Source organism: Chiloscyllium plagiosum, unplaced genomic scaffold (genome assembly GCF_037043375.1).
Source record: "Chiloscyllium plagiosum isolate Xiang-an unplaced genomic scaffold, Cpla_swu_hap1 HiC_scaffold_10, whole genome shotgun sequence".
Taxonomy (NCBI): Eukaryota; Metazoa; Chordata; class Chondrichthyes; order Orectolobiformes; family Hemiscylliidae; genus Chiloscyllium; species Chiloscyllium plagiosum.
The window spans coordinates 92,206,650-92,233,407 of record NW_028270148.1 but is presented as its reverse complement, the minus strand read 5'-3'; the positions used below and the strand labels follow the sequence as shown (position 1 = coordinate 92,233,407).

Here is a 26,758-nt window from a genome sequence, read left to right as displayed (position 1 = left end):
CCACAAGGCCTGATTATCACTTAATTATAAAGCAAAAATGATAAATATTGCATTTCTTTATTCAGTTTAAAATAAAGTTGCTTAAATATACTTAAATTTAAATTTTTAAAGCAATACTAGAAGTCATAGAGATTGGCAACTCATACCTGCTCCTTCTGCGTCGGCTATAGCGATGACAATCATAAGCATAATGACCCTTTTCTCCACATTCATAACACCGATCATTTGGGTCAAAGGGTCGGCGTGCTGGTGGCCGCTCAAAGCGTGAGCGGCGTGGCATTCCTGTTGATAATTCCACTCGAACACGTGAGCCGCAAATTACCCTTAAGTTAAAGAAATTAGTGTTTACATAAAGTCAAAGACAATCCTTCATAAAGCATCAGTTAAAAGATGTAACTAAAACAATACTATCTCTATGAAATGGCTGGCACTTGAAGGCTTCAACAGCCTTCACCTGTCCCTCACCTTATGATGCATACAGTTAAATGCAAATTGTTTGGACCTCTGCAATTTCTATAGTTTCAACACCTATTATAACATATCAATAAATCAGATTATTCAGATTCCTTTTTACCCCTGTACAAGTTTTCTCCTACAAGAGGGAGGTGAACACTAGTTCACCAATGCATGAAAGGCCAAATATGGAAATATAAACTTACGATGAAGCTCGTCACATTAAAAGTCGCTTGGCAACATTTGCATAAGCAAACCTGTCTGATATGGGAAGAATAGCAGGAAAGGCAGTTGAAGATCTGACCAAAATCTAAAAAAAGGTCTCCCGACATCCTAAAGGATAAAATCCAAACCAATCAAAATCAAAAACAATTTGAATGGGAAGGGTAAGGAGGAAAAGTACATGGCAGGGGAAGAGGAGACGACAAACAGTACCTACCTTTCTTGAAACTAGACTGGAAAAAAAACAGTATCACAGCTGAGACAGATCAAAAACACACAAAATTAAAGCAAAACAGAAGCAAATCAACAGTATTTGTAAGGTTAAAAGCACCGCACCATTTAACTGAGCAGAGAGTCGCACAGTAACTCCATCCACTTAAATGAAAATTAAATCTTAACACTTTGAGCAGTTACGTTTACAGCAAAAAAAGTCAAACTTCAGTTCACAAGTTAGCAAAACATGGTGTCTTAAAAAGATACTCTGTGCCTCTACTTTTTAAACAGAAGGTCCAGTGTGGCAATGTATTATCCATTGACTCAGGTGTCTGACTTAATTTGAAGTTTGGAGTATGAAAGGAAAGTGAGAATCATGAAAGAAGTCAGATAAAAAAATTAGACACCAATAAAGCTGTGACAGAAGACAGGAGAATTCATTTTGATAAAAGGAAATGAGATTACCATTACAAAAGTTTAACTGGGACGGATGCCAACACTTGTGCATCTAAACAAATTCATTATTATTTTTACTTTAAGTAAAATGATTTTTATGGCATTTACCACATTTTAGTAAAAACGGGTTATCTTTACTTTCTCTGTGAAGGGAAAAGGCAAAAAGGAGACAAAAAGTCAAGCCAAAGCCTTGTATGCTCATATCAAAGTTTTATTTTGAAACTGGAGTTGAGGCAGTTATTTGTATCTCTGCTCCTGTGGAATATCTGGAACCACAGATCAGAACTATTATTTAGAGAAATTTTAAATAGCCTATTAATGTCAGCTGACCAAAGATACTGGATAAAGAGCAAGAAATACAATTTGCCCACTGTCAAAGTTAACAATTCATGAGCGACAAAGTCGCAGGAAAATTAATCTCTCCCAAAGTGCAAATCAAAAACTGTATTTCACTTCCCTCCACACCATATAATACTCATGTGGTCATTTTTAAATAAAATGTATTTACATTTAGGTGTAAATCAGAATTGCTGAAATTGCTGAGAGCACTCTTACATACTTTAGTTGGCCATACGAAACTCTTCTTGCAACAAACAACTGGATGATATTTCAAAAATCAACCAAACTATGATGCAACATTAAACTTACAATATCTTAGCCATAGTTCAAATGTATTTCAGTGAGCAATAAAGGAAGTCCTCAAATCCACAACAGAACCCATTAAAAATTGAAAAGGATAGAAGAATTGGACAGTGTGCCAAAGTGCTTCACTAAAGCCCAAATTATGTTCAAACTTCTAGTTCGAACACAGGTTCTAAATCTCTGGCATACAATAAAGGGATTGGGACAAGTGAAGCCAAAAGCGCTTTTCCATACGAAACAAAAATCCAAAAGGAATCACTTTTAAACTATCTCAAAAATATTCAGAAGGGAGCATTAGCACAAGCATAGGGACAGATCCCGGCAATGAAACTGGCAAGGGGAATCCAAGGTTCGTTCAGACGAACAAATGGGTAAATGTATCTTCAAGTATAGGCAGCCTGAAATTAAAAGGATATGACAGTCAAGCTATTAGCAGCAGCAGTTCCCTAGGCAGACAAAGATGCCAGGGGATGGGAGCAATGACCACAGGCTGGCTGAAGGGTGAGCCACCAATACAACCTCGCAGACAGGAGGCACTTCAGAAAATATAAATTACTTTAAACTGTTAAGAAATTGAGCAGATTTAAGTTGAAATTCAAAGGAAGAGTGTAAAACATGTAACATGGCATAAGGCAATCACATCACAAGATGTTTGAATTCATGCTGATTTCTAGATATAAAAGTTGGACTAATTAAAGTTGATCAGGTACTACTGAAACAACATGATATGCTGGGATCAGTCTTTTCAAAGCTGCCTATGAGCCATATTCCTAATATTGCCTTCTGCTATTATGGACTGAGAAATATCAGACCTCGGTTAAAGATATAATTCTGAATTATTTTGTCTGGAATCAAAACAGGATTCTGTAGTAAATTTCTGATGGCATCAGATCTTAAAAGACATGTCGATCATTTTGTTTTCAGAAAATTTTCAAGTTTTGCTTTTTGATCAATGCCGGATCTCACTTCAAATCCAATGCCCCTATTAGCCTATTTATTATTTGCTTGTGTTATTTCAAAGTATGTGAGAATTAAGATTTTTTTTTCAGTATTTACATAGCTGAACAATTATAGAAGCCTAAAAGACTGATTTGTGGTTGAAACTCTCCAAAATTAAGCATTAATTTTCAAATTTGATTTATTTAGTTGTATAATGCAAGGTCAGTGCAATTTATATTGCTGTCTGAATCAATATTAATTGTGCTGAGAAAACAAAATCCTCCAAGCAAAAAGACAGGGGTAGGGAAGTATTTGTTTGTCAATAATGCTAAAAAGAGTCAATATCAAACACCCCAGTTGACTTCATGTTCTTCTTTATTTTGTTAACTTCAATTGAAGTCATACACAATCAAAAGACCATTATGGTTTGATGTTGCTGGTTTCATATTAATTATTCCCCCAACTGTTGCTCAAAAGGTTGAGCCCATACAAATTTCTGAAAGGGGAGGCATTGGCAAAAGAAGTCTGGAACCCTTTAATCAACAACACAGATTTATACTCTAGACTGCTTATACTGGATTTAGGTACTTCCTGCAAAATGGGAAGATTACAGTGCAGTATTTACAGACATTTAGGAGCAAGTATCTCCATTCCTTCTAACCACTGAATGCTTAGTACACAAGGAGAAACTGGTAGAATAAGCTAAGCAGTAAAATCAGTCAAACAAGGCTCTTAACTGGTTAGAATTTGACTGGCAGGTAATACCTTAAAAAAAACTGAAAAACAATCATACACAGATTCAGTTACTGGACAGGCTCTCTGATGGGAAAATAGCACTGGTATGCTGGTGAATGACATGACAACTGTGGAAACAATTGATCATTTCCACAGGTGTCAGACCACACGAGTGTTTCATACAGGTTTGGTTACAGTAATGGCAGCTGTCATAGTTTTTTTATCCATACACTATTGTATTTATTGTAATAAATAAAAAAAATGTATGGATACCAAGCACAACAGTCACACACACATATATACAACAATTTTATACATTTGTCACTCACTGACAACTGCCCATATTTAAAGGGGAGCTAAATCCAAATGATAAAGTCAGTCCTTTCATTATTCATTCCCTCATTTAAAGTACAGTGAATGATCCTCAGATGTTGTTTTTTCCTGATCAGAGCACACAATGCCCACTATGTTCCTAAATACTGAAAGTTCCTGCATATTGACATTAATATTATAGGAAAGGTTGCACATTCACTATTATTTCTATCACTACTTTTAAGGAAACAAACCTGCCCTTTAGTACCTTCACAACCAAACAACTGTGCTCTGAGCAGATTTTTAAAAAACAGCTGAAAACATTCATATTAAGTAATTTGAAAGATCAGCAATTAATAATGAAAGCAGTGACTTTACCAAGGGGGTATAGATCCCCTTTAAAGTTTACTTACTTGCCATCCAAACCACGAACAGCATCTTCAGCATCTCGAGGCTCCTCAAACTCCACAAAAGCAAAACCAGGGGGATTCCGTGCTATCCAGACTGTCCTCAGTGGTCCGTAGTAGCTGAATGCACGCTCTAGTTCCCCTTTACCGGCACCTGTTCCCAAGTTACCTACATAGACCTTGGTTTCTGTTGAGATGCACATCAGACATCATTAGTCTACGAAACAAAACACTAAATAAAAACTACTTTAAATATACAACACTTAACTATCTGATAACTATTGGACTGTGCACTTTAGGTACATACTTAAAAAACATAAACCTTACTGCACTGTTTTATTGTACTAAGAGAAACAGGAAAGGGAGAAAATCTCAAGTGATAAAAATGAATCTCTTATCTAAGAACAGAAATGTTTAGCATACAAAGACATCTATTTAAAAGGCAATAAAGGATTCTATTCCACAGTACTCCGACTTAACATGAAGTGAAAAATCTCTACACATTTTTTAAAGAAGGTTCTCTGTTAATGAATGCAAAAATTATTTGTTATGGAGGCATGTGAAGTGCAACATCATGGCAAAATACCTATGTTCAAGATCAACAAATTTATGACAGTAGGGAAAACTGCTTGAGAAGTGCAGATACGATGGGAATGTTTGGCAGCAGACTCATTTGGAACCAGAATTTTAGTCACAGTAAAATATTGTGATTGCTGGAAATCTTGAATAAAAGTGAAAAATGCAGGAAATATCCAAAGTATGGTTATGTCTGTGCACAACGAAACAATGTTTTAAAGATCCATGATTAATCTGAAACATTAATTATTTCTCTTTCCACAAATGTTGCCTTATCTCTCCTGCATTGTCAGCATACTGTTTTTATGCCACTGACTCAATGTGGAATGGAAAAGAAAAAACTGCATGACGAACTGACTGCAGACTGTAGTGGAATTGATGAAGATTGATTAGTAAGGGCTAGAAATAAAAGTTGAAAATAAAAATAGAAAAGAGCATAGACTTTAAGACAAGTATTTCTTTCGCTTGCACATATGAAGAGCTAATAATCCAAATACAAGAGACTACAAGTGAACCAAAGACACAGGGTAAAAGAATTATGAACGTGAAGGAAAGTAATTTAAAAAAACCTGAGCAATAATGTAGGTCGATAGTTAACACCAGCAGGCCAGTGATAAATATGGCTATGTGGTTGGTAATAGAAATGATTCATGGGTTGTAACTTGTACTTGTTAATCATTTAACATACTTTGATCAGAAACTGTCAATGTGGCTAAGTTGTCAGCATTCACCTCTCAGTCAAGTTTTGAGTTCAAACTCTACTGATTTTGAGTACATAGTTATTTGGACATTTTGTAACAGAACCTAAGAAAACTGGATATGCCAATTAGGTAAACAAAACACATTTCAGTAACTGGGCAATCTACGTACAATTAAGTACAAAGATACATGGCACAACTAAAGAACTATTCTGATAATTTATCAGCATTCCTCTCTTAACCATTACTGAAAAAAAATTAAAATATACAGAAAGGGCTGCTCAGCAAATGCAAAGGGAACACTGAGCATTAAACCTGCAAGTTTTTAAGTAACTAACACTGGTGGACAATGTCTACATTATGGAATTTATTGTACTTAGTAGTAGTATGGTCACCATCTTCTGTAGTAAGGGGAAAAACATTGAAATACATCCACATATATACAAGTTTGAACAAAATATATCAAAAGGACTGACTAAAATATGGCAAAAATCATACAACTCAATCACAAGTACTAAATGAACTAACTACACAGAATTAACGATAATTCAGTACTCTATACATTCATTCACTAAACAAGTTGCTTCAAAAGTATCATCTGAATTTTGATTAACTGAGAGAAATTCAAAGATGTGTTTGTTGTTGCAAATACAAAACTAATACAATTGGTTATTTTAACAAATCAACCATGCGGTTAGGCTATAAGTCTATATATTGCTATTCTTAATAAGTTGGCCCCAGAACAAAATTCAATACCCAAGACCCATTTCTGTACTCAGTTTATTTACCTGTTTTGTAATTTCCTAATTTTTTTCTCTGCTGAGACTGTCATCCACACACACACCTATGTTAACTCATTTAGAAGGACAGGGACAACCCTCAACACTTTTTCATATAGATGATAGACCTATTAAGATAATGTTGTCAAACAAGGTCTCATCCCAAATGTTACACTGAGTGTTTTGTATGCCCGAATGGACACAAACACATTTGTCTGTCATGGTGGTGCGGGGATGAACAGACTGGACATGCATCACTGTAATCCTGAGCCAGCAACCAGAGATTGAAAAAGAGGATATCAAAAAATGGGGAGAACCAGAGCTAACAGCAATTTGGAAAGAGTAAATAGCTGAAATTGACACACATTAGGAAAGCTGAAAAATGTGTTGCTGGAAAAGCGCAGCAGATCAGGCAGCATCCAAGGAGCAGGAGAATCGACGTTTCCTGAAGAAGGGCTTATGCCCGAAACGTCGATTCTCCTGCTCCTTGGATGCTGCCTGACCTGCTGCGCTTTTCCAGCAACACATTTTTCAGCTCTGATCTCCAGCATCTGCAGTCCTCACTTTCTCCTACACATCAGGAAAGGTCTCAAAGGCCACATTAGTATGCAACTTCAAAAGTAATACAGAGAACCAGTAGGTTGCATTTTCTTCATTCTGACAACCCGCCTCATGATATACAAATTTGTGCCACAAATACTTTTCCCAACATCAGCTTGCATACAACTCACTATTTGTAGGATATTAAAAGCATATTAATTCTTTAAGATAGATTATACATTTAAAATCAAAAATACAAAATTCACAATGTGGAAAGAGAATAATTAAAGACATCTGTCAATCCCATCTAACCATTACCACTTGAGGTTTAATGGAATGACCACCCATTAATGAATCCCCACTACCAACATCGTGGGAGTTACCATTAACAATATACTGAACAGGACCAGCTATATGAATATCGTTGATACAAGAGCAAATCAAGTAATGGGACTTCTGCAGCAAGTAATTCTTCATTGATTGTGTAGCAAGTTAAGTCCCAATGCCTCACCACCATCCATAAGGCATTAAAAAAAAAATGGAGTCGAGAGTGTGGTGCTAGAAAAGCACAGCAGGTCAGGCAGCAGCTGAGGAGCAGAAGAATCGACATTTTGGGCACAAGCCCTTAATCAGGAAATTCCTGATGAAGTACTTATGCCCGAAACTTCAATTCTCCTGCTCCTCGGATGCTGCCTGACCTGCTGTGCTTTTCCAGCACCACACTCAAGACACTGATCTCCAGGATCTGCAGTCCTCACTTTCTCCTAATTAAAAAAAAGGATTGTGATGGAATACTCTCCATTTGCCTCGATAAATGCACCACCAACAACATTCAAATATAGTACAAAGCAGCCCATTTGGCTGGCAGCCATCTCACCCCTTTTAATATCTATTCCTGCAGCATTAGCTGTGTACACCACTTACTAAATGACTATAGCAATTCATCAAGGCTCCTTTCACAGCATCTTCCAAAATGATAACCTCTACCATTTAGCAGGACAAGACAGCTGATGCACGGGAGGCCAAATGCCCGACTTGGAGGGGATATTACTGTTCCTTCACTGACACCGGAACAAAATCCTTGACCTCCTTTCCTAGAAGCACTGGGGCTGTATCTTAACAACAAAAATTGCAGTAGTTGAAGATGGCAACTTGGCACCACCTTCTCAAATAAAACTAACAATAGACAATAAATGCTGGCTAGCCGGAGGCCTCATCTCAGGAATGATATGAAACTTGTTAAACTCTTGGACATCTCTTCCTGACACACTTTACATTTTTGAATCTCAATCATTACTCTTCTCTACATTCTTTATACTTTAACTGCTTTGCAAGTACTCTACTTGAATCCTCCCAGCTGTTCCTTCATCAATTTTCTCTATCCTCTACTCTTAGTTGATTAAAATGGAGACCATTTCAATAATACAATTTTTGGCGGGGCTTTTGTGGCACAGTTCCAACCTCTCAGCCAGATACCCAGGCTCAACACCCAACTATTTTTAGGGTGGTGTAATAATAACCATGAACAGGTTGATTAAAAAATATTCCAAGGTAATTTCTTGGAAGGGTCTGTTGTACAGTGGTAGTGTCCCAGCACCAGGACAGCTCAGTTCAAATCCCAACTGTTTTCTAGGGTTGTAATAACATCTCTAAACATGTTTCAGATATTTTCTAATCAAACAACTTATTTTGCCCATACTGGTGCAAGCGCCCCACATCATACACGCTTCTTTCAGTGAAGTGATTGAAATCCTAATTTAATATAAGAACAAAACTGCTGGAAAAGCTCAGCAAACTGGACATGGTCAGGTGGTGTCTAGAGAGAGAGAGTGACAGAGAAAGAAAGAGAGCGCACAAAGGTAAGTTACCTTTCACCAGAATAGAAAAAAATCTACAAAAGAGTTTTTACAACAGCAAAAGAAGGGAGGTGGTAGAAGAACAAAAGACAAGTTCCATGGTAGGGTAAAGTGCAACAGATTTTCTTGAAATAGACGATACCTTATTTTTATAAACAGAGCTTAAGAGAAATCTTCTTAAAGGGTTGATGCATAAAGGAACAAAATTAAGTCCAATTGAATGATAAAAATCATTTGAATGCAATACAAATGAATAAAGAAACAAATAAGACAAACAAATAAAATGAAAGAAAGAAAAAGAACGGAGAGGTTATGATCCAAAATAACTTGGTGAGTTCAGAGGCTGTAGAGCCAAATCAAAAGGAAAGATGTTGATCATTAAGCCAGTGTTGGAGAAGGCTATGGACAGAAAGATTACTATGGGAGTGAGGTCAAGAATCAAAGTGACAAACAACCAGAAACTGGGGTCATGCTGGCAGACTTAATGGGTTGTCTGCAAAGTGGTCACCCAGCCTGTCATCTCCTCAAAGAGGAAAACACATCATAAACTGCAAATACAGAATAAAATTGAAAGTTCAAGAAAAATGACGCAATGGACACATAACACGCATACATCAATATTTGCTGCATGGAATGACATGGGTATTAGGATAACTAAGGAGTGCACAAAGGTGCATGCAGGGAACAGTCCGTTTGGAGACGTCCATCAACTATGCTGGACGAGAATCCATAGTTGAGAAAAAAAATGTCAGAAGCATTGATAAAGAAGGTTGCACCATCAAATTAGGTTCCACCATAAGACTGGGAAAATGGAATGCAGTTATTAAAGGAAGCAGGGCATCATCCTCTGCCATTTCCACCAAGTCCAGTATGATACGACCAAATCATATGGAATAGCCCAGAATCTCCTAGAATCAGCATGTGGCAATTGAAAGCAATGTGATATTTTAAGAAAATAAATTAATATACACAATAGTCAAAAGCTTATTATTCATTGTATAATAGCAATCAGACAGCATTTTTGCCAATGTGATGATTTAAATGCACCAGAACCAGACATGGGTCATGTACATGTAACGCATTCACACCTGTTCCTGCCATCATATATTAACACTCCCATATAGCTGTGGAGAACAGCATACTTTACAAAAATTTGTCTGTAAGAGGAAACCTCCTAGATGCTTTACATTCATTACAATGCCATATCTGCTAATGCAACAAACAGGAGGAAGCATTGCACTGGTTTGAGACTAAAACCCAAGGCAGTTGATCAATGCTTGCTTAAGAGATTGTTTTTCAGGAACCCATATGTATGGGGAAAGTACAGTAACTGGGGTCTGAGCTGAGGATTTAGCAGCAATTGCTTATAAAGGGCTGTACCCAGTTCAGCAGGTGCCTGGGTCTTTTGATTGTCCCCTCAGCACAGTGGATGGGCTTGAACAATTGTGCCACAGGACATTGATTCCATGACATCATAATACATCTATAAGTTGGCAACCTTAAACCAAACTCATTTTCCCTGCCTGCACTTTTACAATTCCAAATTGATCAGTCCCTTTTTGACATCCTCGTCCACTTCTCATTCACGCCTAAAACCCACATACTTCCCTACAGTAGCTTCTCCCCTACAGTAGGTTCTCACGCAAGCACAGGAGACGCAACACTTACCGTTTTCATCATCGAATGCCCGAAATATTTTTTTCCCAAATGGAACCAATTTAATTCTACTCTTTCAATTAGCATACTGTACATTCAGTTCATGATGCAATCACTTCTACCTTGGAGGGTTCAAACTCATGACTGAGTAACACTTTATACAAAACTCCTTTTAACTGACCCCAAGCTTCCAGGTGCTCATCATTTTTCACCTTCTCCCACAATGACATTTCTGCCCATGGTGTGTTCCAATGCAAACGCAAGAACACCTTGTTATCAATTTAAATCTCTATAGTCATCTGGGCTCAAGAGTTCAACAACTTTAGATCACAACTCTGCCTTCGGCTTATTGTCCTTTCTAATTATGTTCATTCTGTTTGCTTTTTGTTTCTTTATTCCTCATGTTGCATTTAATTATGTTTTTGCCTAGCCATTTACACCATTTGGACAAAACCTTTATTTCTTTGCCCATCAACACTCTCTTCAGCTTTTGCATCATGAAATCTTTTATTTTAAAATCTCCCTTTGTCCCCCTGTAATCAAAGAACTTGCCTTTCGTTCTCAAAGAAATCATAGTGGACTCAAAACGTTAACTCAGTTTCTCTCTCCACAGATACTGTCAGACCTGTTGAATTTCTCCAACATTGTTTCTTTGCCTTTTCTTCTTTCTGCCTTATCCCTTTTTAAACCTGATTAAAAACCTTCCAATGCAATCCTTCTTTACTTCTGACAAAAGGTCACTTGACCTGAAACATTTACTAAGTTTCTATCTGCACATGCTGCCTGACCTAAGTTTTTCTAGCATTGTGCTTTTATAAAACTCTAATTTATTTGCCCAAATAACAAAATATATTAATTGCAAAGTTATATTTTAATTTCCACCAAAATTTCTGAACCACTCAGTTCAACTTTTGCCACTGGTTCCATCATGGACCATAACTGGATCTTCAATGTTCAACTTCAAAGTTCTATTCTAATCACGAAGAGATGTCTTGATAGCAGGTAGGTAACATGAGCTTAAAACAGCTCACTGCAGCTTTGACCGAACTGTACTGTATTCTTTTTCAACACCCCTCCGCCTCAAAACCACCACTGTCACATTCATCACAACCCCTTCACTCAAATGGCATCTTGCATCAGTGCTTTGGTGCGTTCGTTTAATCACACAGGCAGCAAGAACATCTCAGAAAAGTCCCTTAGTCGCAACTCAGACTAAAGCATAAAGTTTTAATACAAACAGCAAAAGTGAATTGCATATTGGTATGCATACCAAACTGTCAGAATTTTAGAAATTTCTTACAAATGAGAATCAACTAGTACAATAGTGACATGGGGGTCTTGCAAATTAGGAAATTCTTAGAATCTCGATTCAAAGTTTGATTAGTTTTTCTCATGTTCTCTGGCCCATTTTTTCGTCAGCCACAAAGATGAATGGTAGGAATCTGGTCAAAGTTCATTCTTGTAATTTCTAGTCAGTAACCAAAAGTGTCAACTACAGGTCTCAAGTTATTTCCATATAAATCTCCTTCTAACTATCTTCAGCTTGATGCCCTCCTGTGCAAGTGGCAACAAAACTGGCAGTCTAAAATAATGCAGATCAAAAATTTTAGTTGCTGAATGGGACCCTGTTTTCTGAACACAAAGTTTTCACCATTAACATTAAGTCCTAATGTTCATTAAAGACCACCTCATTCCTAGACAATATGTCAAACTGAAGATGAATTGCATACAAGCACAGCAAAACATGTAGTTTCTGAACAAAATTTCAAAATTAGCAAAGGATTCAGTTTTAGACTGAGATGGGGAAGGAGGACAAGATTAGAAATACATTACTGAATGGGTTTAGTATGTTATGGATGACAGTCCACAATTACAAAAGGTAACCACTGTATATTGTGCATGAGATGTAATCAAAATGTTTGATGATGTACAATAATTTTTCAATTAACATGATTGCACATTTTTTATGATCTGGCTCTAGAAATCACATCTATGCATAGGGAACTAGTCACTAAAAATTGTACAATTCTAATGCAAGCCTCCTTACAACTTCCCCTTACTATGGGAATATGTGACTAGAGCTCACTTTTCTATTGCAACGCACCCAACATCAGAAAAATGATAATTTTAAAAAAAAATTATAATAATAGCATATCTGATTTTTTTGGAATAATACCATGATACAAATAAACTAGGAACAGAGGCCAAAAAACATGAATAGCCGATTCCAATACACTGGAGTAGTTGAACCTATGACATTAAAACAGGTTCTTAGAATAGAGTGCACGCATGTTAACTTATGCAGAAACATTTTTGCTATATCATTATTCCAAAGAGGGTTTTTCACATTCATTCTCTATGGTATATGCAAGAAGCATTATAGCTGTGAAAATTTTCTTGCATGTTTTCAAAACAGTATCGATCACCCCTTTGCTACAAAAATGAAAATCCCTTTTCAAGGTCCATTCAATTATCGAATTCTTCTAGTTTGAGAACGTACCCTGGTTTATCAAATGAAAAGCCAATACGCATTCTGGTCAAGTGAAGAAATGTTACTAGCTGGGAGCATTTGGAGCACCAACATTTTGTAGAAAGAAAAATGGTTGTTAACTGACACCCAGGAACATGCACACTGGCAGGGATATCACAGAAATATATTTAAACAAAACGTGACAGTATGAAAAAAAAAATCAGCTTCATAACATTTGTAAATAATCAACATTGAGCACATGCAGTCAGCAATGATTATTGGATAGCTGATGTCAGTAAACATATTGAAAAAATATGAATAGGTAGAACCAGACCAAAACATTATCAGAACTTTTCAATGGTGTTGATGTTTATCAGCAGTGTTATTTCTCTAATCAACTCTGGGCTAATTAGTATAGTATATTGCAAAACAGTGACAATTAGTTATCTAAATAAAAGGAACCGATATATATTTATTCTTGTTTAATAGGAGTACTTAAACATTTATTCAGTTAGAACATAATATGCAGTCACTTATCGGGAGACAATGATACTCAATGTATAAAAATAGTAACCTACACAAGCAAGATAATAAATATATAAGTCATGTTATAGTTTGACTACTACCAAGTGTCTGGGGAACTACGACACTGAATTCCTTAAACTAAAACCAGGTATTAAAAAAAATTAACTGCAGGATTGCAGGACAGCCGCAGTAAATGAACATTTATCCCAGGAACATACCAAGATATTTTATTTCTATATAAATGAATCGGTGGTAGGGAAACTACTGGAAAAGTTCCAAGGCACAGAATTAATCCAGGAAATCAGCATGATTTTGTAAGGAGATCATACCTAACAACTTAATTGAATTTTACAAGGTTACTAGATGTGTAGATGAGGGTAGTGCAGTTGGTGTAGTCTGTGTGGACTTCAATAAGGTTTTAGATTACGTTTTGCATGGTGGGCTGGTAAGAAGCTAAGGGATTCTGGGGACCAGGGCAACTGGTCAACTTGGAGTCAAAGCTGGCTTAATGGCAGCATGTGGACAGCAATGGCTGAATGATATTTTATGACACGAAGCTTGCACCTAGTGGCTAGGTCCTTTGCTTTTTGAGTACATTAATGATCTAGACATGAAGGTAGAAGGTATGATCAGTAAGTTCACAGAGGACATGAAAATTGATGGTTGGTAGATAGCAAGGAGAAAAGACAAACTATGGGACAATATAGGTGGGCTAGTCAGATGGATTGAATAATGGCAAATGGAATTTAATCCTGAAAGGTGAGGGGTTTTGGGAGGACTAACAAAGCAAAGGAGTACCAAAGTAGTGCAGAGGATCAGAGGTACCTCAGCTTACATATCCATAGATCTTTAAAGGCAGGATAGATGAATAAGAAAGAATATGGGATACTTGCCTTTATTAGACAGGGCATTGAGTACAAGATCAAGGAATTTATGATGGAGCTGCATACTATGTTAATTAGGCCACAGGAGGAGTACTGTGGGTTCTGGTCACCACAGCATGAGGATGAAACTGGACTAAAAAGAGTGCAGGAGAGATTCAGCAGGGTGTTGCCTGGGCTACAGCAATCCAATTAATGAAAGAGAGACTACAGATACTGGGATTAGTTTTCTCAGAGCAAAGGCGGCTGAGGTGGGAGGAATCCAAATGAGGTGTACATAGTTCTGAGGGGCATAGACAAGGTAAATAGATTCCCCCCACACACTAGTACAGAGACCAATAACAAAAGGGCAAGTTTTAAGACAAGGAGCAGGATGTTTAGAGGGAATTTGAGGAAAATATTTTTCACCCAAAGGGTTGTGGTTATCTGGAACTCTCTGCCCATAAGGCATTCAAGACATTTAAGCACTATTTAGATAAGCACTCGAAACACCAAAGCATACAAGGCTATGGGCCAAATGCTAGAACGTACGATTAGAATAGATGGTTGTTTGATGACTGACTGAAAGACCTCTTTCTATGCTGTAAAAACTATGACATATACTCAGGGAAAATAAAACTGACCTTGCAAACTGTAGAAAAGAGAACCAAACAGTACTAGACAAGTAGTATTATAATTGGTTGATCTGACAGCAACAGTAAACAGAGGTATATGCAGCACAATTTTAAAAAGAGAGGAAACATAAATTAAAATGATCAGAAGTTAAATGAAGAGTGATACAGTACCTCAGAAGATCACAAAAATTACAGAACTAAGATTTTAAAAGCAGATTGTGATATCAATTGGCTTAAGAATTAGGATATTGTAAAATATAAATAGGTTTGCAGCTGAGAAGATAAAAAGAAATCTAATATGTGCAGTAAAAATGAAAGTATTTTCATGTACTAATACTGTACTAATAATGTATTTCTGTTGAATCGGAAATGTCGGGCACTCAGCTCAGAACTAATAATACATTAAGCATTTCTACAAAGCCATTCCTAACAATGTCTAAAGCACTTTACACCTAATGAAGTCATTCAATATCATCAATGGGCATAGTTAAAAATCACAAAACACCAGGTTATAGTCCAACAGGTTCCAACAAAGGACATGGGATAGTGCAAGAATATGGCAGTGAGGTAGATGATCAGCTATAATCTAGAATGGTGGAGCAGGGTTGAGAGGTTGAATGGTTTTCGCCTGCTCCATGATCTCATGTGCAGTCACTGTTATAAGATTAGTTAATTTGTGCACAGCATGGTCCCACAGACAGCAGTAAGAAAATCACTAGATGTTGGTTCCAGGATGTCCAGGTGAAATCCCTACTTTCACTCAGCTGTAAGAGTGCTGCCACAGTCAAGGCTGACACTTGAAGCAAAGATGGTTGGATTGCTCAGATCAATAGGAAATGGAATTTCTCACTAGTAAGTGAGAATGAAGGAAACAAACCTGTACCCAGGAAGGGTTATATAAACACTGAATAAAAATATGGAAGATGACATAAAGTGTAAGCAAAAATAGTTTAGGTTACATTGGAATGTGGAACTAGAACCAGAACAGGTAGTGTGGATCAAGTGATTCCATATACCAGCATTTTTTTATTTGCTGCTTATGAAAGTAATTCAGTTTCTGACAAGCACAGACTTTTAACTTTATAGTATAATCAAGCTTACCTCTATTGTATAAAATAACCTAATCTCTCAAGGCAACCAATTTCTCTTGTGAATTTATTGCTCACCATAAAAATCAAAGTAAAATTCAACTGTTACTATAGGCACAGGGAAAAACCTAGAAGGCACAACTCCAAATTTTATAATTTTAATAAACAATTTCTCAATAAACTGATTTTGAAAACCGAACGTATTATATAAATTGACATTCTAAACCTGGGTCACAGCTTCAATGGTGTATGCTACGATCTTAAATAATAATGCATCGTTAAATTCCCCCAATGAGCACGAGAACAAGGTTAACCGTGTTGGGGGTGGAAGTCAAAATGATGTATTAGATCCAATCGCTTGATGCATTGCCGTGCTTCCTTTGCTTTTCGGTCCCCAGACCGAGTCAAGAATCACCGACATGTCGGGCTCACAATTCAGTGGTCACTTCTCACAAACCCTTTAAGCATAAACCGGAGATGTGTTGTGTACCCTTAAACAATATGGAGGCACTGCCGCCTGCATGGCCCGCCAAAGCGCGCACTATTGTCATTCAGTGGCTGCTCCCCGTATATTCCTCACAGTATTTACATTTAACCGTCAAGGTACAGCGGTTTTTAAAACAAAAATCAAAATCGCAAAAGGCATCGCCAAAATGAAAGTAACGAGAGGAAAGAGAACAAGAGGCCGCCATTTCGCAGCTCCGACCCCCTCCATGCTGAAGAGGCTGGCGTGCCACCATCGCGCGGATGGCAGCTTCCGCACCTTTCGGGATTGTACAAGCAGCATCCGATTTGAAGGGGGTGCCTGGGGATCAGACGCTTGCCTGTTTTGATGGGTTTATTTTCCGTTTGGATTTTCCTTCAGTGCTAAAGGGGGGGGATCCTCACCTCCACCGCACCGGTTGTATCGGGACATAATAACACACTCACTCTTCCCTTCGCCCGTTCTCCATTAACTGAGAGCGAAACCCGCCCCGCCTCTGTCACTTGCGCATGTGCGTTTAGGACATAGTCACATACGGGCACTCGATAAAGTGCGGCGCGAGCGGGCTGAAAGGATTGGAACGGATGGCAGTTTGGAATCGAGATCACGTGCGCAGTACGCGCCGAACCTTTGTCGTATTCTGTGGGATCCATATTGATCACAGTGTTTTCCGTTGAATAATAACAGCTCCAAAATGGCTTCCAATACGCAACAGAAACTGCAATGTACGCACCATAATTCGTTATTTAGATCGGACGGAGGAAGTAGGCGGAGTTGATACCGAATATCGATGAAGCTTGATTGTGAGCACACTGCAGTTGTAATGATTTTGTGTCCTTGTTCGAACTTGAAACTTTTATTCCTACCGTGCACATTATTTTGCAGTCCAGAATTATCTCTTGTAAACACCAGAAAGTAACACAAAATCAAATGAAAGGTATAAGAAACGAAACAGAAACTTCCATTCATATAGTGCGTTGTTGCATCTCTGAAATACCCCAAACTTTTATTTCAAAAATATACTTTATTCATATAAAACCTTTAGAAATAAACATAGTCACTATAGCACACTTAAGTCAAACAACCCCAAGGCATTTCTTATTTTTACAAGACTAAGTTTACATACATTTGAGGAAATGGGGGAGTCCGATAACTGAATAGACCCCCATTTAACTTTGGCAGAGGACCTTGAATGGTGGCCTTTTCCCCACTGCACCTTCGCGGCAGCTTCCCCAAGCTCTAGTGCATCCCTCAGCATGTAGTCCTGGACCTTGGAATATGCCAGTCTGCAACACTCAGTCAAAGTCAACTCTTTGCTGTAGGAGACCCAATAAATTTCAGGCAGACCTCTTTCACTAATTTGATGGTCCTTCAGATGTGGTCAATGTTTGTGTCTGTGTGTCCCAGGGAACAGACCGTTGAGCACAGTGTCCTGTGTCACAGAGCTGCTCGGGATGAACCTTGACAAAATCCACTACATTTGTCTCTAGACTTTCCTTGCAAAGGCACATTCCAGAAGATGTGTGACAGTCTATACTCTGCAGCTGCTTCAAGGGCAGCCTGTGGTGGTGCAGAGAGTCTTGGCGTACATGAAGAATTTCACAGTATTGCCCTTCTCACCACCAGCCAAATTATGTCTTGGTGCTTGTTGGAAAGTCCTCAAACCATTTCACTCAGTTATTGTTAGCTATTTTAGACAGGGCAAGATCCCACAAGTGACAATGAGATAGGTGAATGGTCAGTTAATCTACTTTCTGGCAGTAGTGACTGGGCATAGAATGAATGGGACTAAGCTCTAGGAATGTTTAAAGAACACAATTTTAACATTTTTTCCAAAGAAGAGCATCTCATGCAATGCGTGACCCCTTCAGTAACTGGCATTTCAGACTAGGCTGTAGCTATTTTTGACTGAACAAGTATAGGTGATATTAGATTGCTCTGGTATTATTAATTAGAAAATTGCTCTACAAGTGTCCCCTCATTTGAGGAAGTCACTTCCAATATAGTTTGTTGCAGAAATGACAGCACAGCGGATAATTCGTCATTATAAGGAAACTGACAGCAATTTCAAATACCTGCACACAATAATTTGAAGGTTGCTATCAGTAATTCTGAATTCGTCCATTAGGTGTGCTGTTTCAGTTGGCAATTTCATTAGGCAATTTCAATTTAAGTTTGTGATTTATTTTTATAAAATCACTTTTGGGCTGTTAGTTTCCCTGTAGATTCCCTTGAGAAAGTTACATTTGTTCGATGAGTGCCAGATAAAAAGCTTCAATAGCATTTCTCAAGTTATTTACCGTCAAGCAAACATCTTTTAATATATTTAAGATGTAAGTGACAAGAAATTGACATCTTCTCAGAGATGTCAACTTTCTGTACTTCTTGTTCATAAATAAGGCACTAGCAAGACAGCATTTGCTCATACATAGTTGGCCTTGAAAGACAATTGTTTTTCAATAAGCTTACCTCAAAAGGCAAAAATAATGAAATAGTATGGGACCAGAATAACATGTGGGCTAGTCATGGTACACTCCCTTCCCTAAAGGCAATTAATGAATCATTAAATTATTCATTTTGATAGGGAGAACAAAAGAACAGTATTATTTAAATGGAAAGAAACTGCAGAAATTTGCAACACAAAGGGACTTGGGGGTATCTGTGTACAAATCACAGAAAGCTAGCACACAGGTGCAGCAATAATCAGGAAAGCTAATGGAATGTTGGTCCTTATTTCAAGAAGGTTGGAATATAGGAGTAGGAAAGTCTTACTGCAACTGTACACGATGCTGGCGAGACCTCATCTGGAGTACTGTGCACAGTTTTGATCTCTTTATTTATGGAAAGATATCATTTTGTTGGAGGCAGCTCATAGAAGGTTCATTAAGATAATCCTGGGTATAGAGAGATTGTCTTATGATTAAAGGCAGAACAGATTGGGACTCATTGGAGTTAAGAAGAATGACAGGTGGTCGCATTGAAACATATATGATTCTTAAGGGGTATACTTGGTAATTGCTGAGAGGATGTTTCCTGTCATGGGAGCGCCGAGGACTAGAGGGCATAGTCTCAGAATAAAGCAGTGCCAATTTAAGACTGAGATGGGAGGGAATTCCTTCTCTCAGAGGGTTGAGTGTCTTTGAAACTCCTTGCCAGAGAGAGCTGTGAGTGCATATTTAAGCTGAGATAGGTTCTTGATTAGTAGGGGGAAATCAACGATTATGGAGAAAACACAATAAAGTGGACTTCAGAAATGTCGGATCAGCTATGATTCTGACAGTAGGCAGGCTTGAGAGGCTGAATGGCCTACTCCTGTTCCTATTTCCCATAGGCTTATAAGATTTCTGTAACAATTTAGAGTGCCACTGCTCAATATATCTGACACCAGCAAAAGAAATTACAGATTTATTTACACTATTTCACAATTAGGTTTGGTCCAGTATAATAACTATCAGTGTTGTGGGATCTCAGTTTTATGAACAAACGGCAAGATGATACCACTGATAAAGCATTCTGTCTATACACTCAAATATCAGCCAAGATTATGTGATTAAATCCTAAAAGTAACTTAAACTCACTGTATGATTCAGTTGTAATTGAGGGCTACTGCTGAGTCAAACTCACATAATGGGAGTGGGATTGTGGAAAACTCAAGCATAGGCTTGGACTTCATATAATATTGGTAGTTTTTAGAAGTGAGTGTACTACAAATCATAGATCAGGATATTTTTGTAGGAGGGTGGTCCCAGGTTTATACACTTCCTCTAGGGAAGGTTGACTTTTGATGCTATATTTGATGCACTTTTCAAAATTTTATAATGAAGTATATGCATTTTATAAAAACTGAAAGAATTGCAGATGTGGTAAATCAGAAACAAAAACAGAAGCTGCTGGAAAAGCTCAGCAGGTCTGGAGCACCTGTGCAGTGAAATCAGTGTACCTTCCTCAGTCACCGGACCAGAAACGTTAACTCCGATTTCTCTTCACAGATGCTGCCAGACCCGCTGAGCTTTTACAGCAACTTCTGTTTTTGTTTCCGATTTACAGCTCATATGTGTTTTATGTTGGCTTACTATGAAACAGACGAATGAAAGAAGTAAATAGTTTTGCATAGATGCCTAAAGACATTTTTGATAATTCAAAATCATGTTACTTGTAGGTAAGGGACTAGAAGTTGTTAACCTTTTGTGATAAATTTGTTTTTGCAGTATTACGTTATAAAACTGCAGCAGATCCACGAAAATACAGTACATGAAGGATTTTTTTAATGCAAAGGAAGCACAAAAATGACATCCAATGTGACACTGCCTAATTGTACTGGCTCATAGAATTTTTTTATTTGAAACATACTAATAATTTTGAACTGAAACAAGAACTATAACTTCACTTCAGGAAACTAGCATGGTTTAAATGCCCAGATTGCAGACTGTGCCCAAAGCAAAACCTTAACTTCAGTAGTTTCTGATTTGTTTATTGCTTCATGTGAGAGAATTTACATTTCTGAGCTTTGCCAAAAACAGTAATGGTGAATCGTTTACATTTCTTAAAGTTATGACAGTAGATACACTTCAGAAGTAATTGATTGGTTGTGAATTGCACCAGGACAGCATGAACATGAAATATTAGTTCCTTCCTACATTGTGATAAAGTAATTAACATATTACTTCCATTTTCTTTCTGGTATCATAAATATGTTTGGACCAAATATAGTGTGGCCAATGTTAGTATAATATTCCTAACTCTTTTTTAAATTACTATCTTATCTGCATGATTAGCAAATAAAGCCACATTAAATGAACATATCAAGTGTTCACCATCAATGTTGATCTTAATTTCAAGATTTTCATCTCAAAATGTGTCATTGTTAGAAAAATAAAAGTGGTAGTTCTTCATTATGATAATTGTCTTGTTACCTTATAATTGTCACCATAAAATGCTTGCCAGTATTGTTTAAATATTACGTGATTTTCCATCTCTTGCTTCCATTTTGAATGTGTAGATTTGACAATTATCCTATTTCTTCTGGTTTGATATTACTGGAAGAGCATGTAAATGATTGTTAGTTATTGTTGCCCATTTTATGCTGCAGCCTCATTCCAATTTCACCCCCAATGTGCTTGGAACACAGGTTTGCATTAGTTCTGAATTGCATAAGTCAGAAGAGAAAAAGGAGAGAAATTAATAACTCATGTATTGGGGTTGAATGTTGCTTCAGTACTACGGAATCTTGTTTTACTATATTTTGCGAAGTTTTGTTGCAACAAGGTTTTCTTATTATTTTTACATTTCAGTTTGTGGGACCATGCTGTGCACAAATTGGTTGCTGTTTTTCTTACATTAAAATTATGAAAAACTTCAAAAATATTTAATTGATTGTAAAACTATTTCTGACATCCTGTGATCATGAAAGGTGCTGTATAAGTACAAGCCTCCCTTTTATTTCTTTTTAGTTAAGATGACAGTTTAGAGTTTAGGATAATTAATATATTTTGTGTCTTTTTTCTAGATGAGTAAAGAACTACAAAGCCAGCATTTGTCTATCCGAATGCCAAATGTGGAAATTAAAACAGAATTACCCCATCATAATAATAATTTGAAAATGACCCACCAAACAAAATATAAGTTAAATTGTTGCCACAAAATGGAGAGACCCAGAAAATTAATGGTTTCTTGAAAACAAGAGCATAAGGAACAGGAGTAGGTAATTCGTCAACCTGTCCCACTATTCAAGAGGATCATGTCTGATCTGATTGTGCCCTTAAATCCACTTTTCTCCTTGCTCCCAATAACCTTCAACTTTCTTGTAGATAAAAAAAAGTCTCACCACTTTGAATACATTCATTAATCCAGACTCAAATGCTGTTTATGGAAGCAAATTCCAAAGGACAACAATCCTCTCAGAGAAGAAATTTGTCTTGATTTCAGTCTTAAATGAGAGACCACCTATTTTTAAACAGTGCTTCCTAGTTATAGGTTCCCCCACATCGGAGCTCTACCTTATTTGTTTCTTTAGGATCACCTTTCATTCTTGTAAATGAGTATAGGCTCATAGACGTTTACAGCATAGAAGGGCCCATCATATATACCTTGTAAACAAGACTAGTTCAACCCAGGAATCTGCCTAGTAAATCTACATTGAACTGCTTCAAAGACAAGTATATTCTTCCTTATGTAAAGAAGTCAAAACTGTAGACAGTATTGTAAGTACATTCTAACAATTCCCTGTCAGTTGTACCAAAACTTATGTTTACACTGCATCCTTTTTGCAAAAATGTCCAACAAGTCATTTGCCTTTCTAGTTACATGCTGTACCTGCAAGCTAACTTTTGTGCTTTTTGTTCTCAAGAACACCCAAATCCTTCTGCACTGTGAAATTAAAGGTTGATCAATACTTGGAATTGATCGCCACATAGAATGGTGCAGATGAAAACCTTCAATTTAAGTTATAGTTAAATACAGCAAATGGAGGAGCATATGATCATTTTAGATGAATGAATTTTGATTGAATGGCATTTCTCACCTATAAGTACATTGTGATCTCATGACTGGTAGTGCTTGAACTGTTATATAATGCATCTTTAGAAATTCCTTAGAGTATAGCACGGAAACCTCCTCAGTCCAACTCATCCATGCCGACCGGATATCCTAAACTAACCTAGTCCCATTTGCCAGCACTTGACCCATATCATTCTAAACTCTTCCTATTCATATACTCATCCAGATGCTAAATGCTGTAATTGTACCAGCCTCCACCACTTCCTCTGGTAGCTCATTCCATACAGCACAACCCTGTGCATGAAAAAGTTGTCCCTTTTAAATCTTTCCCTTCTCACCCTCAACCAATACCCTCTAGTTGTGGACTCCCCACTCCAGGGAAAATACCTTGTCTGTTTACCCTAACCATGCCCCTCATGATTTTATAAACCTCTGCAAATGATCTTCAAAAATCTCTGTTGGAGTTACTTAAACTCAGAATTTATAAGAGTCCTTATGCAGTGTTTCAGTGTCAGTTTATTGAATTTGTATTGCCATAGTTACATGATGCAAAAATGGACCAATGAAATAATTCTACATCTCCTCCAGCAGGTGGCGTTTAGAGGCCTGAGTAATAAGGCCTTAAACCTACTAAATAGAAGAGAACGAAGGAGTCAAAACAGTTTCACTCGATCTGCACTTTTCTGCTAATCTGTTTGGTTAATTGGGGTCTTTACAAACTGAGAATTGCTCAGTTATTGTGAAGCTGATGAATTTCAGAAGCTAATCATCTTACTTTCTCGAGCCAATATTCACTGCTACAACTAGAGCAGGAGGAAAACTTTTTTCATTCATATTTGATTTTGACTTAACAAGCAAGAAGAATCTGGGAGAACAGTGAGAGATTTCGCTTTGGTGTTACCTTTTCTGCAACAGGTTGTCACTCCTTTGTGCTTTTTTTCCTCAAATACTTCAAAGGCTGTGTTAATATTTCGAGAAATCTGATGTTAAAATATCAGTATTAATCCAGTATTGTTTGTGAGAACATATTTTGCATTGATTATTTTTAAAATGGGGAAATTCCTGTCAAAGATTTTTGGAAACAAAGAAATGCGAATTCTGATGCTGGGCCTGGATGCAGCTGGAAAGACTACGGTGCTATACAAACTCAAACTGGGACAGCCTGTCAGTACAACTCCAACTGTAGGCTTTAATGTGGAGACAGTGACTTACAAAAATGTTCGGTTCAATGTCTGGGATGTAGGTGGTCAGGATAAGATCAGACCTCTTTGGAGGCACTATTATACAGGTACCCAGGGGTTGATCTTTGTGGTGGACTGTGCTGACAGAGACCGCATTAACGAAGCCAGACAAGAGCTATATCGCATCATAAATGACAGAGAAATGCGCAATGCTATTATTCTAATCTTTGCAAACAAGCAAGACCTGCCTAATGCCATGAAACCCATTGAGCTCCAAGAGAAACTGGGCCTGAATAGGATTCAAGATCGTAACTGGTATGTTCAGCCTTCCTCAGCAACCACTGGAGATGGACTGTATGAAGGGCTAACCTGGCTAACATCTAATTACAAAACATCTTGAGAACAAAGTTAAAACTTACAGAGATGTTGCATATGAACTTTATACCCGTTGCCTTCAATTTGCAACAGAGTGGAACTGCTTCAAAGAAAAGTATGCTTTTAACAATATAGGAGGAATGGCTAGACCATTATAAGAGCAACTTGGCACTTGGTAAAGATTTGCTTATAGCAACATTATTATCACAGTTAGCTTTTATTATATGTGGCTTTGACTATGTCAGATTGATTAAAAGTCAGATTTTTATTTTCACTGTTGATCTATTAGCAGAATCTGTATTGATACCTGGCAGTCCAGTTACAGTGTGTGTGCTACATTTAATGGATAATCTTTAAGAATAAGTATTAAATTTACATTAGACTGTTAGTGTTTATAAAGAACTTCAAAAGTTTGCAAAAAGGCAACCATATACTGTGGTTGTTTTTATTCTCCAATGTTGCTGAACATTTAAGCATCATATGTGTTAAAAGTTTACTTAGAGTCATAGAGTTCTATAGTGTGGAGACAGACCCTTTGGTCCAACTCATCCATACTGACCAGATATCCTAAATTAATCTAGTCCTATTTGCCAGCATTTGGTCCATATTCCTCTTAAAAACTTCCTATTCATATACCCAACCTGATGCCTTTTAAATGTTGTAATTGTACCAGCCTCCACCCCCCATTTCCTCTAGCAGCCTATTCCATACATGCAACACCCTCTGCATGGAAATGTTGTCCCTTAGGTCCCTTTTAAATCTTTCCCTTCTCACCTTAAACCTATGCCCTTTAGTTTTGGACTCCCCCACTCCAAGGAAAAGACCTTGGCTACTCTATTTATGCCCCTCATGATTTTATAAACCTCTAATAGGTCATCGCTCAACCTCCAACACTCTAGGGAAAACTGTTCCAGCCTATTCAGCCTCTCCCTATAGCTCAAGTCCTCCAATCCTGGCAACATCCTTGTAAATCTTTTCTGAACCTTATCAAGTTTCACAATATCCTTTCTATAGCAGGGAAATCAGAATTGCACACAGTATTCCAAAAGTGGCCTAACCATAGTAACAAATATCGTGTTTATTTTGGAATAGGTAAAAATCTTTAAAGCTACATTACAAAAAAACTTCAGGTTTTGAAATGCAGATTTAATATCATTGCTTGCTGAGAGTGATAGAAGTATAAGTTCTTATAAAGTAAACATTAGAAGTTTACTTCTTGACACTGGTATGGAAACAGAAACAATATGTTGTGGGGTAATATTACTGTTTTACTATACTTAAAAGTGTGAAATATCAAAGAAATATTAGAGTGGATATATTTATTTTGATAATTTGTTCATGAATATTCTCTGTGATTCATAAAATAATGTGAAATCCTACCAACAATAAAGTGGGAAATTGTACAATTGAAAACAAAATTAATGTACCTCATGACTGATACTCCTCTATCACTGAGTTGTCTCACAATTGATTATATGAACCATTTGATGCCATCAATATAGAATGGACTTGGAGCACTTACTCAGTCTGAGTGTAAGTCACTATAAGAACAAAAAGAAACACTGGAATTTAACCAGATTTTGTTACAAAACTGAGAATTTGAATTTACCTGGAACATGGTTTATGAATGCAATTTTTATGTTTTGAACTCAGCTGACCTGCATTTTTATAAAATAGTAATGACATAATAACCTCATTTTCCATTGTCTCAAATTCATTTGTTTCAAATTTGAATTTGACTTATGCATTGTTGACAGTTGCCACGTTACAGCTGAATGAGTTTGACCAAATCTTAAAAGGACTACATTGTAAATTATTGAATTATATTTATTGGCTACAAGGAAATATTGGTTACAGGGGTTTTTTAGTAGTAGTGCTTCACAAACTACTTTGTTCTATGCATAATACTTTGCATAAAGATTTTTTTTGTTTTTGCATTTGAGGCGGCACGGTAGCACAGTGGTAAGCACTGCTAGCTCAGAACGCCAGAGACCCAGGTTCAATTCTCGCCTCAGACAACTGTCTGTGTGGAGTTTGCACATTCTCTCCGTGTCTACATGGGTTTCCTCCGGGTGCTCCGGTTTCCTCCCACAATTCAAAGATGTGCAGGTTAGGTGAACTGGCCATACTAAATTGCCCATATTGTTAGATGTAGGGGAAT

At 37.2% G+C, this 26,758-nt stretch overlaps 2 protein-coding genes across 7 annotated transcripts in view; one reads left to right on the top strand and one right to left on the bottom strand.

Moving 5' to 3' along the window:
- Positions 1 to 17,088, bottom strand: part of srsf7b (serine and arginine rich splicing factor 7b) — a 28,284-nt gene extending 11,196 nt beyond the window's left edge. For 2 of the 3 annotated variants that reach the window (XR_015758502.1, XM_043696402.2), the window contains exons 1-3: positions 16,951 to 17,088; positions 4,386 to 4,566; positions 147 to 323 (exon numbers count right to left, since the gene is read on the bottom strand). Coding sequence is in view for 1 of the 3 variants with exons in the window: in XM_043696402.2 (XP_043552337.1) it covers positions 147 to 323; positions 4,386 to 4,566; positions 16,951 to 16,978 (386 nt within the window). In the remaining 2 variants the exon portion in view is untranslated. The remainder of the gene's footprint in view (positions 1 to 146; positions 324 to 4,385; positions 4,567 to 16,950) is intronic. The other variant, XR_015758503.1, reaches the window with a different exon arrangement.
- Positions 17,089 to 17,192: 104 nt separating this feature from the next.
- LOC122553006 (ADP-ribosylation factor 6-like) lies at positions 17,193 to 25,146 on the top strand. Of its 4 annotated transcripts, none has more exons than XM_043696403.2 (2): positions 17,193 to 17,349; positions 23,633 to 25,146. In XM_043696403.2, the coding sequence occupies exon 2, from the start codon at positions 24,092 to 24,094 to the stop codon at positions 24,620 to 24,622; it is 531 nt and encodes a 176-aa protein (XP_043552338.1). In that variant the 5' UTR covers positions 17,193 to 17,349; positions 23,633 to 24,091; the 3' UTR covers positions 24,623 to 25,146. The 4 variants fall into 4 exon arrangements, with proteins under 4 accessions (XP_043552338.1, XP_043552340.1, XP_043552342.1 ...); XM_043696405.2 differs by having other exon boundaries at positions 23,630 to 25,146; XM_043696407.2 differs by having other exon boundaries at positions 17,256 to 17,271; positions 23,630 to 25,146.
- Positions 25,147 to 26,758: the final 1,612 nt, after the last annotated feature.

Excerpts from the sequence above, each read along its gene's own strand:
- LOC122553006 (XM_043696403.2), top strand. The coding sequence starts at position 24,092 with ATGGGGAAATTCCTGTCAAAGATTTTTGGAAACAAAGAAATGCGAATT.